The sequence below is a fragment of the Urocitellus parryii genome, chromosome 1, assembly GCF_045843805.1.
Source record: "Urocitellus parryii isolate mUroPar1 chromosome 1, mUroPar1.hap1, whole genome shotgun sequence".
Classification (NCBI taxonomy): Eukaryota; Metazoa; Chordata; class Mammalia; order Rodentia; family Sciuridae; genus Urocitellus; species Urocitellus parryii.
Genome location: NC_135531.1, coordinates 84,037,661 through 84,050,626, shown reverse-complemented (window position 1 = coordinate 84,050,626; position 12,966 = coordinate 84,037,661). Strand labels below are relative to the sequence as shown.

General features: G+C 38.5%; 1 protein-coding gene across 1 annotated transcript in view; it reads left to right on the top strand.

Moving 5' to 3' along the window:
• Positions 1-12,966, top strand: part of LOC113187287 (uncharacterized) — a 118,136-nt gene that overhangs the window by 95,500 nt on the left and 9,670 nt on the right. The window contains exons 8-10 of the mRNA XM_026395030.2: positions 8,404-8,561; positions 10,101-10,143; positions 12,018-12,204. Coding sequence (XP_026250815.2) covers positions 8,404-8,561; positions 10,101-10,143; positions 12,018-12,204 — 388 coding nt within the window. The remainder of the gene's footprint in view (positions 1-8,403; positions 8,562-10,100; positions 10,144-12,017; positions 12,205-12,966) is intronic.

Sequence of the window (12,966 nt, the reverse complement as noted above, 5' to 3'; positions counted from 1 at the left end):
AAAAGTGCATTAAAAAAAATCCTTGCAAACTATGGACACTAATCTGTTTTACTCTAAGTCTACTGCTTTAAATGTTAACTATGTCTTAAAAATGTTTTCAAAGCAACATCCAGAATGGCATTTGACCCATGAACTGGGTGTCAAGTGCACATAGAAAATTAGCTACTACACAAAATATCTTAGAGGAAATTTAATATAAAGAGCAATTAACCAATGAAGAGGATAGTTATAAATGTAAAAAGAGAACTCTAAAATATTTCTTAAGGCAAAAAAAAAAAATACTCAAGAAAGGACCAATTTAGAAGCGGGTATAATGTGGCAGTTAGAAAAGTTCAGTTATAGCTTACTGGATGATGAAGAAATTTGCTGGGCTGCCCAGCCAGATCTAGTCCACAGCCTCTGGAAAAATAAGGACAACCTGTTGGGGTTCGGGTGAGCCAAGGCTGCTAGGCAGGTGTACAGTGAGTCAGGAATACTGAGTGTCAGGATGCTGCTGGAGCATGGTGTCTGCATGGAGTTAGCCACAGAAACACATCCAGGGCTTAGGTGAGCCAAGGGTGATGATGGGTGGGCTCAGGGAGAGTCAGATACATTAGAGGCTATTGAAGGCCACTGTGCGTGCTGTTGGAACTGGAATGGCAGCAGCCTCTCTCTTTAAAGACAGGATACTTTTGAGTACATCTTAGCCTGGGATTTAGGGGAAAGTTTCCTAAATTTCTAGCTCTGTAAAGCAGAGGAGAGAATATGTGGAGCAGAAACCTGGGCCAGGGAATACGACCACACAGTCCAGGGCTCCCCAAAACATCATTGGTGCCCAAATTGAGAGTTAGAGAAAACCCAGGAGAAACCACATCCTAAAAGTACTCAGCACTGGAGTACACGAGGGCTGGGGATTGAGAAGAAATGCAATATTTAAACCATCTTCTGGAAACAGGAAGAGGACCCCATTCGTCCTGCACTGTCTCTCTAGTGCTCTGTACTGACAGTTTGACTTCATGCCAGCTGGTAAAGGAAAAAATTATCTAAAAGACCCAAATCCATTTTCACAAATCAGACAACAAGGACTGAATTTGAAGCTGGGAGGCAATACGTTGGTGACCGGCATCATGAACAGTACAATAGAAGCAGATCTTGGGTGGGCATTCTCAGGCTGTCAGGACCATGGAGAAAGAAGTTTGGCCCTCAGTCTGACTGGTAGGCTCCTGTTCCTGGATTCCTGTGGTTCCGGTGGCAGAAACTGTTTAGTGCTCAACCCTGCCCCAATATTCAGGGATTTGGGGGATTTATCAATTGCCTCTGGTAAATTGAGATATAGAATGAAATGTCAAGGCCTTGTGTAAAAGTACCATAAGTAGGAACTAAATAGAAGGGTGATGGGGATATTTCAAAGGAAAACAGAATTTTCTTCCAGATTACCATCCCAAGTTAAAAAAAAAAAAAAGGTTCTGAAAATAGAAAGGGAAAGACAATCACTTTTTTTTTCTTTTCTTTTGAGCAAAAACACTGAGCTTGTGTATAGATGAACACCTGAATCCACTGAGAGCCAGACACTCCTTCTCAGGAGAACCAGGTCACTTCTTCCATAATAAGGGGCAGAATGGGCTAGAGTAGGGAGACAAATAATAATGCACAAGTTAGATTTGGGTAGAAAAAAATCCAGGTATCCAACAACCTGACCAGGAAAGAAAGCTGAAGAATTGTCAAAAATGAGAGGCCTAGGGCTGTGGGTTAGCTCGGTGGTTCAGTGCGTACCTAGCATCTGGAAGGCCCTGGGTTCTAGCCCCAGCACTGATTTAAAAAAAAAAAAAAAAAAGAGTGAGAGAAAGAGAGGCCTTATCTCGGATCAGTCTAAGGCCAGGGAGGACTGAAGAGCCTGGCACAATGTCTGGTAAAGAAAGCAGACACACTCAGTATCGGTGGAAAGGAGGTAGGGTGGAGTTAAGAAGTACGAAGAGAGATCCACTAAAGCCTGGTTTGCTATTGCAGACATGGTCAGGCAGGGTTTAGCAAAGATCCCAACAACAACCCCTGAGAATGTGATCACAGAGGACTATAAACACAGCAGGAAGGGTCTGGCTCAGTGTAGGAGAATATGCCTCTGTTTGTGGGTGGTGGGAGCTTGGCAGTCCCTGTGGACACAAGTACTGAATCCTCCAAATTCTGAGTTGGGGTGGAGTTGAGCATTTAACAGGCTCTGCCACTGGAATTTCAGGAATCCCATTACAGGTACCAATCTATCTGATCATTACAACTCTCATGCAGGAAAGAAAAGTCAAGCACCCAGCTTCCCTCCCCTCTCTGCCATCTCTCTTCAACCAACTCCCACTACATGCTCACCCCACCCTGGCCCCAGCCCAGCCTTCCTCCCAGAAATGACCATCACTGATGCTGAAGCAAGATCTTTTATTTTAAACACAGCTTGTCTGACTCCTAGGAATATTTTGGTGATGTTTTGTTTATACACAAACTGAAAGGGAACCCAAAATGGGGGAAAAAAACAACCTTCATTGAATGACAAACGCTTTACATACATACAAAGAAAGATGTTCTCAGCCCCATTTTAAAATGAAGATACTGAAATTCACAGAGATTAAGCTTTTCCCCTTGTTCATGAGGTCTGTGATTATTAGAGGGAAAAAATAGAGAGAGAGAAGCTTATTTTAAATAAAGTTACACTGTTATCCATATTAATGCTTCTTGGGTAATTGTTTCTTTAGATTATCACTCTTATCAAATTTCTCTGTAATAATGGAAGCTAATATCACTTTTGAAGAGCCACACAATGTTCTAAACACTTTATGCATATATTAACTCAATCCTTTGAACAATCCCATTTTAAAGATCAGAAAGTTGAGGTACAGAAAGATTAAGTAATTTGCCTAACGTCACATAAATGATCTAGTAAATGGTATGCCCCGTGTTTTCTAGCTTTAGAATCCATCTAAAAATGAATAATCTACTGTCTTCACTTATCCACAGTTTCACTCTACAAGATTTAAGTTACGCATGGTCAGTTGTGTTCCAAAAATACCAAATGGAAAATTCCAGAAATAAACAATTCATAAATTTACAATTGCATGCCATTCTGATTAACATGATGAAATCTCACATGGTCCAGTTTCATCCTACTCAGGATGTGAATCATCCCTTTGTCCAGCATATCAACACTGCCCATGCTACCGCCTATTAATCACTTAGTAGCCAACTTGATCATCAGATCCCCTATTATTGTATTGCAGAACTTGGGTTAATTATTATTTTGGTTAATAATGGTCTGAAGTATAAGAGTAGTGATGCAAAGGAGGTACTGGCATTCTAAACACGGAATAACAAATTAACTCTAGTAAGATGTGGTAATGCTGAAGGGCATATAAAAAAAGTGTGTGTGTGTGTGTGTGTGTGTGTGTGTGTGTGTGTTTCTTCCAGGCATCCACTGGGGTTCTTGGAATGTACCCTCCCAAGATAAGAGGAACTACACCATACACGAAGTTAAGCAGGCAACCTATTAGGATAACTATTTAATTGAATTTAAGATGCAGAATGAAGGCCTTTTTCAGTTGATCTTGCAACTCTGACTGCCAACAAGGTCATAACTATGTCTCAGTGTCACCCTTCAGAGTCTTTCTGCTATGAAAAAAGTATTGGGTGGTAATTGTCATACTCTAAGGGATGGTTTAGGAGCCAAGAAAAATGGTGACAAATAAGCCATGTGATTGAGGCCAGAAATGTCTCTTCAAAGCTGTAGAGCCCTGGCAGCCCAGACTCCGGTACACTGGCACCCCTCTCCTTGGCTATTTTTCCAGCGGAAGCCTGTCTGTCTGGGCACAGGATCATCACTGGTCTGGTACAGATGAACTCATTCAGTTGCAAGGGCTGCCAGTGTTTCCTGGAGCCTGGAGTCTCCTTGGTGCCAGGAAACAACATGGTGCAGCCAGCATGTATTTATCACTCCTAAAACATGATTCCCTACTCCAGGAAAGCTGAAAAGGAAAGCACAAAATTCTGAGTTTGCAGCCAGTTACCTCTGCTGATGTCACATATGCAGTCAGGCATTTTTCTAAAAACAGGAAATCATACTTAAGGATTAAATATCTAATGTAAGTACTTGTCTTCTGATGTTGCAGAATTGCTGCAACTTTGGGAGCCCTGGAATTGTATTCATCTCAATTCTTTGATCAAAGTAAAAGAGAAATGTCAAATCTGTAAAGCTTTGACAGGAAACCCAGTATTGTCCATGAACAAGGGTCTCATTTGCCTATTTATTTTACCTTCAGCTTTCTAATCTTTTCCATCCTTTTCTATCCTGCCTACCTGGAGGGGGTGGGGTAAGAAAGCATAAATAAATATATACATATATACATACATACATACATAAATGTTTGCATACATAAATAATTTTGAGTGGTATAATGAGGGTCTCCAGTGCTCTGAGAGCCAAGAATTATTTATTCACAGAACAAAGATAGCAAAAGTGAAATCACCCTTTTATGTCTCTTTCCCTTTTCCCATGTAGTTTTGCTGCTCTCCTGATCCCATCAGCTGTGACATGGACAGAGGCCATCATCTCATAGCTATCTAGGAGTGATGGTTTCAGTCACTGACAAGGAGGGGATGACTTTAAACTGCCACCTAGAGATAAAGGGCTCTCAGCATCATTAATAAGGCTCGGAGGGACACACATTCCTCAATTTGATTCAACCTTCCAGCTTTAAATAGAGCTCCCTAGCTGTGTATTTCATGTACCCTTTCATGTGATGTTTTGCTTTAGGACATTGCTTTTTCTTCCCTCTAAATTTATCTTGGCTCTGTTTTCCCCACTGAGAATTAGATCTCTCCCATAGCTAAAGATGCCTTTCCCACCTCCTTAGTTTGTGGATTTTCATGGCTGTGTCTCTGGATAAAATGAAACATATCAGTACAGTGTCCCCACATTTTCTCTTCTCTTAGACTAGGAGGTCTGACATCAACAAATAATTTCTAGCATATTTAAACCAAAATTTTGACCAAAGCAAATGATTCGAAAATATGTGTAGGTAATTTTATTTTAGCAGAGCCAGATTGCAGAAAGATACAAATGTCCTTGTCTGTATTTTTCTCTGAAGAAATAATTTAATTTAGAATTGGATTCACTCTAGGTTGAGTTTTTGTCATTATTATTGCTTACTGTTCCCTTTTTCTGAACATCCTGACCTTTGGGATTATTTCTGCAGAAGTATTCTCTCCATGATAGACAATGTCAATATCACCCAGTGCCATCTGGCATGAACAGCCCAAATTCCCTTATTCTCAGTCTATAGCTTCTGGACATCACGAAACAATTCCTTGATAAATCCCTCCAGCATCTCTGCCATTTTAATCAATCCTGCACGCATGAAGCAGCTGCATCTATGACTTGGCTCAGGAATAGAAAATTGGAGTTAAAGAATTTCTGCGCCTTGGACAGGAAAATGTAAAATTGTGGGGAAACCAGAGTCTTAAAGAAATCTTCATTGTTCTAGCACTGACAGAAGAGGGACTTTTGGCAGAGCTGTGGGGAGGAGATCAAACAGAACCAGTTTAATATTCATTGCCAAACTGAGGGATAGAGTTTTGCTTACGGGATGAGTTAAAAGCCTCAGGGGCATTGCAGTGAAGATGTTCTCTAGAAAACATCTGATTGGAGAATGTGGCACCATCATCCAGGCAGCATTAGGATTAGGCTAAATGGACAATCTTTTCTTAACCTCTGCACCTCCACAAGAGTGCAATTTAAAGTTGCCTGGGATGTTGAAACTGAGAGAAAAAAAAGTAGGATGAGTCAGTGCAGCTGCAGGAGCACCAACCCCTGTGAGCCAGGCTCTGTGACCATGGTTTTACTGCAGCTGCTCCAAGGGCCAGAGCAGGCTCATAAACAGGGGCAATGAGGCAGCAGCTGAGATTAGTAAAAGTGGAATCTGGGCCATGATGGAGAACATGGAAGAGAGAGTAGCCCTCGTTTTTAAATACAGCGCACTCGGTAATCCATTTTCTAAAACAGAAGAAACTTGAGCAGAGGGGAAACAGTCTCTGTTTCTGCTCATGACTTGAGGTACTATTCTTGGCTGTGTGTCATGAACTGTATAAGTGAACTTTTATGTATTCTACAGCAAAGGATGTGAGAGAGCACTGGCAGTAGAGTGTGACTAAACAGCACTGACACAGAGACCAACATACTGCACCATCCTATCTGTAAAATGCGTCCACAGAAAGCAGACCCAGTGAGCATTTGCTTTTAGCAAATGAACATATCAATCTCTTACCAATAGACTAAAACCTCCAAGCTTCATTTATATAAATTTTTGCCATTTAAGATGTTCCTAAGAAAAAGATTAAAAATTAGCCTGTTTGTATAGGCACATGGTCTTTATCCTCATTAAAGCAAATGAAAATATATTCTTCTAGTTCCTAATATATTATTGACCATGCACTATTATTATTATAAGATATGCCAACTTTCTGATATATAACAAAGCAGATAAAAATTTTAGACTCTGTGCTATTTCAGGGAAGTTAATGGTATCAGGAGATAACTCTGACACCTGGATGTTGAATATCATAACCATCAAGTGCTGACTCCAGAGCCAGCAGTCCCCAAATTCCAGTGACTCAAGAAATCAGAAATTTGATAGATGTTATATAGGAAGACAGAGCTATTATACTAGGGATTAAGTTCTCTGTTTCATTTATTACTTGATTTCTCAGAAAATATTTCTCTCATAAAATATTTGAAAAACACTGACTAAACAAGAGACATTTCACCAAAGAAGACATTTCAATAGTCAATAAGCATATTACATGGTGTTCCACATCATCTGCCTTTAGAAAATGAGATACCACCATACACATAGTAGGGTGTCTATCAAAAATACAAACATTGCTGATTATTATGAGGGTGTAGAGAATCTGGGAAATTCATTCTGTGGTGGGGGAAATGTAGAATGGTACAGTCACTTGGGAACATATTTGGCCATTTCTTGTAAAGTTAAAAATAAACTTACCATATGACCCAGAAAATTCACTCTTGGTTACCTATGAAAGAGAAATGAAAGCATATATCCAAGATATATGTGCAAATATTCATAGCAGTGTTATTCAAAATAGCACAAAACTGAAAAAAAAAGTCACCAATTTGGGCATGGATAAGTGAAATGTGGCATATCCATGCAACAGAATATAATTCAGCAATAAAAGGAAATGACTTATTGATAAGTGCTACAACATAGAAGAAACTTGAAAACATTACACTAAGTGAAAGCAATCAGTCGCAAAAGATTACATATTTTGTAATTCCACTTGTATTAAATGTCCAGAAGTTGCAACTATATAAACATAGAAAATATGTCTTTGGTTGTTTTTGATAGGAAGGAGATAGTTGCAATTTACAAATAGTCTCAGAGGAAATTTTAGGGTTAATGGGAAAGTTCTAAAATTGAATTATGATTCTAATTTCCTAAATATAAATTTAACTTAAACCATTGAGTTGTACTTGTAGAATGAATGGCTTCATGGTATGTAAATTATATCTACAGTAGATATTTTTAGAACAAATATGTATAGTGGACAGGATGTTTTGGGAAATAATTGTAAAATAAGTACAAATAAGAAAATACTACAAAATAATTTTCAGTTTACATGAGTATTATGGTATGTTAAAGGACTGTCCTTTAAAGAAAAATGTTCTTGCATGTAATCCTAGTGACTCAGGAGACTGAGGCAGGAGGATCGCAAGTTCAAGATTAGCCTTAGCAATTAAAAGTCCCCAAACAACAAGATTCTGTCTCAAAAACATAAAAGGGGCTGGAGATGTAGCTCAGTGTTAAAGAGCCCCGGGTTCAATCCCCAGTCCAAAAAAAAAAAACCCAAAAATGTTCTTCAGTTTCACTGAGCTTGTGGGTATGATAAGAATAACTTCCTCATTTGCATTTGTGAGGATAATCAATTAATAGATGTAAAGAATTTAGAAGAGGCCTGACACACAATAAGCATAAAATATACAATAACTATAGGTACTAGGTTGAGATGTTATGTCACTACCAGCCATGTATGTTTTGTGATGTTAATTCTTTTGCTGTTCTTTATTTCTGATAGAAAAAAATGGGCATTAATAATTATTGATACTTTCCTAAGTTGTCATAAATGAAACACATGTTAATAGTGGTTGTTCAAAAATGATGTGAAAAATATCACAGGTAGAAAATTTGGAATTCCATGAACTATATTAAGAAAGATGTGCCACCTGCAAAAACTTTTTGTTTTTATTTTCATGACAGAACCAAAAAAATCAATTTAAAGCAATCATTTTAGTCTTCCTTTTCTCTCTCTCATTTTCTCCCTTGTCTATGTAATTACAGCATCAGTACTTAACATCTTCCTTATCAATTACAGGATGAAGGAAAGTGGCCACCTCTAGAGGTAATAAAGTTAGAAGGTGCAGAAGTTGGTATAGATAGCAGCTTGGGAAAATCATTTGTGTTTAACTGTGTCCCTCCACCTGGAAATAGAAGTCTTTGCCTCTGTGCAACTTCAAACCAAGAAATGAAAAGGTAATTCATTAATCTTTTACCCTACCAGTTTCATTTTGAATGGAAAAATGCTTCTTCAATGACAGCCTAAAAGATTCTTGGCAGTTGAAGTAGAAAAGGGAATGACAAATTTATAGCATGAGTCAACAAGTTGGTTGTTTTTTCCCTTAGGTGTGAGAAGATTACTTTTTTCATTATGCCTTCAGGTTTTTTGCTAAGAGAATTTCTAAAGAAAATAATTATGTTTTGCTAATTCAATTGCTTTAGATTTCTGTATTTTCTGAAAAAAAAAAACCTCAATACTGCTAGAATTCACACCTAGTATCCCCCAAAACTGCCAGATAGATGTATTTGAAGCTAATTAGATTGATAGTCTTAGGTATAAAAATAATGTAGAAGGATTGAAGCTTAATACACCACACTGAGATGAGCTTGATTAATTAATTTGTATAGTTTTGAGGAGTATGAACACAGTTGACATTTTGTGAACACAATACCCAAAGGAAGAAGTGTGCATGAATTTTTAAGAAAGTGTCCTGTAAGCTATGACCATTCAGCCACCATGATTATTACTTACCCTGTCTTCCAGAGGAAATGGAGTTCACTGGGAAATCTAGTAAATCAACTGGAAACTGCAGTGAAAATGCTGCTTATCTGGAGTGAGGGATGGATAGAATTAAGGAGAGGGAGTAAATACAAGAAAGGCAGTGGATCAGCAGAGTTTATTATTGACGGCATTTGATAGCTCTTCCTGAGCTTGTGCTACATGCAAACTGTTGAGGGGAAAAATCGCTTTAATACTGGATTGTTTCATTTTTATGCAGTGGATATGATTTCTAATCATGTCTGGCTAAGGAGGGAAGACTAAGAAAATTCAACCTTCAAGAATGAACACTAAGCTGGGCATGGTGGTGCACGCCTGTAAGCCCAGTGGCTTGGGAGGCTGAGATAGGAGGATTGCAAGTTCAAAGCCAGCCTCAGTAATGGCGAGGTGCTAAGCAATTCAGTGAGACCCTAAATAAAATACAAAATAGGGCTGGGGATGTGGGTCAGTTGTTGAGTACCCCTGAGTTCAATCCCCAGTACCCACCCCCTCAAAAAAAAGAATGGACACTAATGCTGTACTAAAGGTGACCACTATGTCCAAGGAACACTTGGGGAAAGGACACAGGATGGAGCATTTACCAGTCTTTCCATATTTTAATAGACAGTGCCTTACCATTAATGTACCAATTGTTATCAGGTCTACTGGTGTTAATAAATTTCATACCTTGGAAAAATAAAGAATGAATAATTTTTCTCTCAGATACTAATTAAACAACAGTTAGGGAGGGGAAGAAATAATTTATTTTTTAATATAGCTATTGGAGGTGGGATTTTGTCACATAGTAAACCTAATTTTGCAAGAATATGTTGCCCTTCACCCAAGAACTTAGTGCAATAAAATACATCTTGCCCCAGGACTGTTCTGTCTGAACGGTGGATTTGGCAAAACAAGCCCCTCTAAATGACACTAATCCAGTCCCCAAGGATAGCTCCTTTCATTTTACTGTCTTGCAGGTGGCTTGAGGCAATGGAAAAAGTGGCCCATCCTATTCACCAGGTAAAGTTTCCTTGATATTTATCTCTGCCTTCATTTTGCTTTTCTTTTCAGAGGGGAAAAGGAACAAGTTAAATGTCATGCAGTCCACCCAGGGACTTCTTAGATCTGTTCTAAAAGCTCAGAAAGAGGATGTTAAGTCAATAGGGTTTTCTGCTCAGATCCTGTGGGGAAGCTTGCATTCCTGCTGTTCTTTTTATTTTCAGGGGTTTGTATGACATCCTTCCCAGTAAGACTCAATAGGGAGTCACAAACTGGGGTGGAATTTCTGTTTCACACAGAGCAGTCCAGTAGTTCCCCATGATAATAAACCAACGTTGCTGTTTTCTTTACACCCCCAAAAGATAAGATCTCAGAGGTATCTCATGATGGTTCTGTTGGCTGAGCAACTTTTTATCATTATATTTGGATATACAGTGCTTTATTCTCATATTGTTGTTCTATAGACATATCAGGCCAACTTTCAATATTCATTTCCACTCAAGATTCCCAATTTTGAAGCAATATCATTTTTAATTTAGAGTTTACCTATAAAGTGATAGATAACTTCATAACACCAGCAAGTGAGTCATCACTTCAGCCCCTAAGGCATTCAATAGTTCTCTTTCTGAGCTTGTACTATATACAACCTTGTCGAGAAAGAAAAAATTGCTTTAATACTCAATTGCTTCATTTTTATGCTATGGATATGATTTCTAATGAGGTTATAGATTTTCTTTAAATATGCTTATTCCCTCACAAATTGACATGCAGGCAAAAGGCATTTAGCATCAATTATGTTCTCTCTATATTTTGGTTCTTGTGCATTTGGGAAAATTCAGATTGAGTATGAATATACCTTGCCTCCTGACTGTCCTTTCAGAACAATCACAAACATCATCATATGACAAACAGCAGGACATGTGTTTCATTTTGCCTGGAACACAACACTCGATGCACTCATCCATCTCTCCAATGCATCATCCTAATGAGCCTCGATATTTTTAAGAGGGATCTATTCTGCTAATGCACTCAGAGTGTCTGCAGCAAAGTGAAAAACTGAACACCCAAACTCCCAGCAGGCTGCCACTTCACAGAAAAGAATACAGCAAGCTCTGCATCCTGAAATCTTTTGCACTGCCTTGTTAAAACTAAAGGGCAAAAATAAACTCAAACAAGAAGAGAAACTGGCAAGCATAAGCAAGGGTTCTGATAAAGAGATAAAGCACAGTGTCCCCAGCCTCAGTCAGAGTTCTCAGAAAGAGCCTGTCTCATGCCTGTGGACTGAGGGCTGCCCTCCAGGGTAGAGGATTCCAGTTTATCAACAGTCTATTACATCACTGGCCATGAAAGCCTAAAGCTTGAGCTAGCCTGGGGCATTTAACTTGTTCCTTTGCACAAATGGAGGTTACAGATAAAGAAAAGCATGGACCAGGGGCTGTTTTTAGTCACTGTGGACATACCAGGAACAGATGTACAAGGACAACCCCAGCGGTGAGTAAAATAGAACAGGTCCAGCAATTACAGGCAGAGGCATTTAAAAAAAATCTTTGCTGGGGTGCTTACTTCCATTTCCTTTCTATTCACAACCTCCTGCTCTTTGCCTGATAATCTTTTGATTTTCTTAGAATACAATAGAAATCAAAGAGAAGGGATGTCTATGGACTTGAAAAAGGAGAAGAGTTCTCTATGGTCAATGGGTAAATTTGGGTTTTAGGTTTTTGGATTAGTTGCTCAATTATTCAGATTGTATTGATAATAGAATCATTTGGGGGCAGTGGTCTCCTTAAAATCAAACACACTTGGTCATGATGGCACTGTCTCTGGGAATCAATGGCTTTGCCAAAGGTCAATAGCAGAATGACCATTCAGATGATCCCTTTGTGCTACATTTTCAGAACCATGTCTGGGAAGACGTTACTCTGCACAACAGCAGTCTTCCACCTTTGGCCATTAAAAACCCAGAGTGTCTGGGCCTCCTGCACCAGCTGGATAGAAGCACAGACTTGTGGGTCCAGCACTATTGCATTCTGAAGGATGGCTGCTTGTATTTCTATGATAGCATTCGTTCCACCCGGGCCTCAGGTAAGAAGTCATCTTTCACTTGAAATAACAGTATAGTAATAGTACTGACATCTTAGATCCATTGAGCTTTTACCAGGCTCTGTGTTATGTTCTCTACCTAAATTAATTCAGCATTCTCCAGAGTAGAGACACTATTACTGTTCCTATTTTACGGATTAGAAACCTGACTGCAGTCTACATAATTTGACAAGTAGTACATAATGAAGTAAGTTGAAATCTTCTGAATACAGGCAGGCTAACCTCAGAGCTTGTACCCTTAACTCCTCACTTTAACTGCTTATAAAATTGAGAAATAAACTCCTCCATGTTTTAGGTCATCAATGACATTTGTAGTCAATGCCAATTGTTTTCTTAGGCAGTGTCTCCAACCTTTTCTTGTAGTATCCCTACTTTGGGCAAATGAGTAACAAAAGGAATATTAAAATCCTATATTCTGTGGAAAAGTTACTTAACCCTCTAAAACTTAGTTTCCTCATTTATAAAATAGGAATAATAGCTGTCTATTTTATAAATTTATTCTGAAAATCAAGTGAGTTGTAGTTATTCAGGTGATTTTAGCTCTACACATGAAGTTTTCTCTACAAAGAGTTCTCTTGTATATATTATATCCATTTGATATATATTAGATATACATATTTATTAAATTATACTATTTAAAAGATATATATTATATATAATGATTGTACAAATAACACACTTAATTAAATAATATGTGTACCTGATTTCCATAAAATAAACAAGCTTTCTTGTGATTTTTGACCC